The 4,953-nt window shown below is 39.5% G+C and overlaps 1 protein-coding gene across 2 annotated transcripts; it reads right to left on the bottom strand.

Annotated features, from left to right (window-relative positions):
* Positions 1–1,704: 1,704 nt before the first annotated feature.
* Positions 1,705–4,314, bottom strand: LOC136210018 (uncharacterized). Of its 2 annotated transcripts, XR_010677747.1 has the most exons (4): positions 3,330–4,314; positions 3,150–3,221; positions 2,093–2,226; positions 1,705–1,877 (listed from the first exon to the last, which is right to left on the bottom strand). XR_010677747.1 is itself a non-coding variant. In XM_066001683.1 (3 exons), the coding sequence occupies exons 1-3, from the start codon at positions 4,089–4,091 to the stop codon at positions 2,221–2,223; spliced, it is 840 nt and encodes a 279-aa protein (XP_065857755.1). In that variant the 5' UTR covers positions 4,092–4,314; the 3' UTR covers positions 1,922–2,220. The 2 variants fall into 2 exon arrangements, 1 of the variants encoding a protein (XP_065857755.1); XM_066001683.1 differs by lacking the exon at positions 1,705–1,877 and having other exon boundaries at positions 1,922–2,226.
* Between the last annotated feature and the right edge of the window lie 639 nt (positions 4,315–4,953).

The following is a 4,953-nucleotide window of genomic DNA, read 5'->3' as shown; positions in this document are numbered from 1 at the left end:
AACACAAGCAGAAATTCCATCAGTACCTAACTTGTCCCTTTACCATCCCAATTGAAAAACATAGAGAATTCACAAATCACAATTTGTGAGCCTTCGGAAAACACAAAACATCAAGTCGAAGCACAAATGTCTTGGTACTACTAAAGTTCTCGAACTGAAATATAAATGGCATTACATTGATTTGGTAGTTGAGTCAATCAAGGTTGCTACCAAGCCAATTCGAAAACAATTTCCATGTAAACAGCTTACTTTGCAAAACTCGTATTGAAATCAGTTTTGACTCTTGTTTCTCGGTTACAAATTCATATGATACAAGCACAGATATCCAAGATGTGAATCAAGAGAAAAAGGCATGGTTATGACTATGTCAAGACATTCCACTCGGGACCAGCGTCAACATAGTGAACACTAACAAGAACCTCAGAACTTACTTCCATATGCATGATCTCTTCTTGCCTTATAAGCAAGAAGAAAGCTTATTCACCATTCAAACACAAACAGATTCAAATGGTACAAATAGATTCTTCAATTTTCAATTAACTTCAGAATCCACAAAGAGTAAGAGCTATAAAAAAAAGCCACAGACATAACTGTAAAAGTTTATGTATTTCAGTCCAACTGAATTTGCCACAAACTAAGACACTCTTCACTTCTAATCTATGTTGCACAGAAACTGAAACGGATACCGGAAAACGTTATTTCTAAAAGAATATAGCTAGGAAACAGTGATGGAAACGGAAAAGAAACAGATACGAAACGCAGGAACGCTAATGAAGAATCTATTTTCCTTGCAACAGAGCTTCTAATATCCCCTGATGTACATCTATTTTTATTGAATTAAAATAGCATTCCAATGTCAGATTCTACTCCTATCTAACAATTTCTTCACGCCATAAGCAGTTTTGACTGCAGATGCAACAGAACTCTAAACCCCAATTTATCAATGCAAATCGTTGTGAAACTAATCCTGTAGAATCTGGAGGCGTGAGTTAAAGAACCTCACTATATTCTAAAGCTTTAAGAGATTCTTCCTATGTGCTACTGTTAACATCTATATATGTAGTATGGGTATATTAAAAATCTTAACAAGAAAAACATTAGAAAAGAAAGTAGACCCTAAAAACATAGTATAGGCAATGACTTGATTAGTGTTAAATGTCACTGAACCTGTAAGGAGAATATCAATTTCTAAAAGAAGGGTTAAATGCACCATTGGTCACTGAACTTACATGGCTGTCTCAAAATGGTCACTCAACTTCAATTTGTCTCAATAAAATCACTCAACTTTGAGTTTTATCGTCACTCCGCCGATTTCAATGGTTAAAAGGCATCGAAAATAATGCCATGGGTGACACGTCAACATGAGCCAACTCAGATCTCTGATCAAAATAATCACAAAAATCCGAGTAGCCTAATTGAGACAAAATTCAAAGTTGAGTGCTTTTATTGAGACAAATTGAAGTTGAGTGACCATTTTAAGATAACCATATAAGTTCAGAGACCAATGGTGCATTTAACCCCTAAAAGAAGTATCAAAATCTTCATACATAATGTTGCACATAATACCCTTCACTTTTGCATAATCTATAGAAGGATCGCAAATTATCAAATTACTCTCCACAAATAACAATGGAAAGCACTAGTAGCCACTAAATATTGACTACAATTATGATGCAACAATATAAAGATAAAAAAAGGAAAATAAATCAAACATAAGTAATCACTGCATCAGGAATTTGCCTTGACGAAGATCAATTCAATTGGAAAAGAAGCCTCCCCGAACAAGGAAGCAAGCAATGCATCCAATCAGAGATCATGTTAGTATTTGCTAACAAACAAGAAGGTTGCTACTCTGCCCCCCACCGATGTAGGGAAGCCTGTCAAAAATAGCAAGTAATCAACACATTAGATACTTCACACACACAAAAATCATAAAACATTTCTCCCAAAGGACAATGGAATTCTGTATTGATATGCCTTTCTGTCAATGTTCTACATCTTAAAACTACCACTGAAACTAAGATAAACTAAATAAGGCCCCCGCATAGAGCAGTATATTTTGCAACATCTCTTTCCCTTCTATTTGAATTACCTCGTCTCCCTTTTTACACAATCCCCAGATTATAGCTCAAAATGAAATTGAGCCTCGGTGTTGTAAGTGCAACTCTTCCAATCTCAGCGAGATTTCCAGGAACACCGCAAATATCTCATGATCTGTAGTTACCTCTGCATAAAAAAAAAAAAAAAAATTATACTATCAGCCAACTAAACAAAAAATGACGAGGACATCTTGTCCCTAGACGTGGGGCGTGAGAGAGGACACGCGGAGCGTGAATCCGGGGCCGAGAGAGAGGAAGAAACCACGCGAGAAGGGGGTCACGTGGACAGTCCACGCGGGACGTGTTGTCTAGTACGCGGGGCGTGGATCAAGCCTTCGGAGAGAACCAGTTCCAGGAGCTCATGTACGCGGGGCGTGTCTCCTAATACGCGGGGCGTGCAAGACCACTTTCGGAGCATTCAAACTCAGAGACGCTTTCACACGGGGCGTTGTACGTGACACGCGGGGCGTGTTTCAGCTGAAGAATACTTTCTCCCCAAGTTCTCCATACTTGGGACCACTCCCTATTTACAACTCTACCACTCCTTATTTACAAGCATGCCACCCCTTTACCACTAACCCTACTTTACCCTTTTAGATTTGTATTTTAATTAGTTAGATAATTTACCCTTTTGTAATTTGACAATTAGGTTTTTGAGATGATATAAATTCATCTCTTTCTCATTGTAATAGATTAACTTTTATGAAATACAATTTATCATCTTCTTCCTTGTGAAGTTTGTTAAGGTTTTATCCTTCAACAATGGGGATTTCACTATTCCTATGGATTTAGTCCATGAATTAGTATCCACTCCTTCTAGTTTAGTTAAATAAGTTGTTAGCCTTTGTGAGTTTACGGTTTAAAACTCTCAGTGGATTCCGCGCTGCATCAAAAAATAGATGAATCTTGAAGTAAATAAATAAACATTTTAATCTGGAAAGTAGTTGCTTATTGGGAAAGAAGTGAGGCCCGGGGGAGAAAATCATCCAGTTCATATTATACTCATAGGTTTGAAAAAACTTCAAGTACATAAAGAAGATGGAGACGAACCTTCACCGGAGGATCAGCAACTCTATACGAATCAGCAGTAGTCCCGACTAACCACAACCCAGGGAAAACATTCTGGAGAAACAAAAAGCACAAACACATCAGATATACAGTAAACGCGATATGATACGAAGAAACTATGAAGAAACCGAAATCGGCAAAATATGAGATGAGATCATTTACATCGACCGCTTTCTGTACGTTCTTGGGTCGCTTCTTTGGTCTCCTAGCAGGTCTCGACCCGGTCATGGAGAAAATATCCTCCTCAATCTCTTCTCTGGACAGAGATATCCAGAACTTCCTCTTCTCCTTCTTCTCCATAAGAACCCCTCCGCTTCCTCCTGCGGACTCCACTAATCCCCTTAATCTCATCGATTTCGGCTGAAGCTGCGCCGTATTCTCCCTCTCCCTTTGCTCATTGACATGTAGCATCGCCACTTCCTTCAAATCCCCTCCATTCTTACCACCTAAAATCCCTTTTCTCGGCCTCAATTTCCAACGCCTGGAATTGCCTTCTTCCTCTTCTTGTTTCTGTTTGTCTTCTTCCCCTTCCCCTTCTTCTTCAGCGTCAGCTTTGTTGTTGTTTCCCAAAATCGTGACTCGCTTGTGCACCTTCTCGGATACTTCCGTTTCCAAAAGTGTCTGTTTCCGCGGGCTTTCCGCCGACAGATTCCTCGGCTTAGGCAAGAGAGTAGAGCAAGAGGCAAATGAAAACCTATGGACGCGAGCAGAGCGGGATCCAACTCGAGGCGTATGGCGGATTGATGTAGTTTGGTCCGGGTCGGATTCAGTCTCAGAGTCAGGTGCAAGTGTTGACGTCGGTCGGCTGCTACTGGTGGTGCGATTATGGAGATTGGTTCCGGCGGCGAGTGTGGTGGTCTGGCCCCATTTCAGAGACAAGGGGAAGTTGTGGAGCTGCTGCGGCTTGACTGGTGCGGTCGCCATTGAAAGAAGGCCCTACACATACACACGTATGGTTGTATGTATAGATTGTATTGTTTATGTATATAAGATGAAATGAAGATTAGAGAAATGAAAGAGAGAAAAACCCTAACCAAGAAGAGAGAAAAAGATCGGAGAATGAAAGGGAAGAGGAGAGGAGAAAGGAGAAGACGGTGTGCTGTGGTATGACGCAGAGAGAAAGAGAGGCTTATAAGCGTGTGTATGAAAGAAGGCGAGGGACTGTCATGTGCATTCCTCTTTTTTATTTACCAGTTCTTCTCAGGCTAAATTACACCTATGGCCACTGAACTTTAACCATTTTAACATTATAGCCACTAAACTTCAATTCTTCATAATATGACCATTAAACTTTACACTTTATTATACTGGTAGTCACTGTGACCTTTGACCAGCTTTTTTCAACTATTGACTCCCTTTTAACCGAATGTCTCTCTCCTTTCACCCTTCTAAAAACTAAATTCTCATTTTACCCTTCATTTCTCTCTTTCTCTTTCTATGTTGAGAAAGCAATAACGAATCAATCTGAGCTCGAGTCTTTCCATGTGCAACTGGATCAACATCCAAACCCACATAATTTTCCAATCCAGGATGAGCTTTGATTATCTGTAAATCATTAATTGAACAGTAAGAATAACACCAACACCACCAATTTGTACAAAAATAATTGATAATTATCATAATGAAAAGTAATTAACCACAAATGAGTGATCGGCGATGCTAAGAGTGCAATCGACGAAAGAGCGGAAATGAAGCAAAGAGAAAACATCAATAACTCTACCAAGCATAACCGGGATATGATTTTCGTTATCACTAATCTCGTAGCAAGAAGAAACCCCCAAATTCT

The sequence above is a fragment of the Euphorbia lathyris genome, chromosome 1 (genome assembly GCF_963576675.1).
Source record: "Euphorbia lathyris chromosome 1, ddEupLath1.1, whole genome shotgun sequence".
NCBI classification, from domain to species: Eukaryota; Viridiplantae; Streptophyta; class Magnoliopsida; order Malpighiales; family Euphorbiaceae; genus Euphorbia; species Euphorbia lathyris.
Note: the sequence above shows the minus strand (reverse complement) of the source record. Positions and strands in the feature narration are given on the sequence as shown.

Coding starts and splice junctions, on each gene's coding strand:
- LOC136210018 (XM_066001683.1), bottom strand. CDS start 4,091: ATGGCGACCGCACCAGTCAAGCCGCAGCAGCTCCACAACTTCCCCTTG. Junction 3,222..3,329: donor ACGTACAGAAAGCGGTCGAT/GTAAATGATCTC, acceptor TTGTTTCTCCAG/AATGTTTTCCCTGGGTTGTG.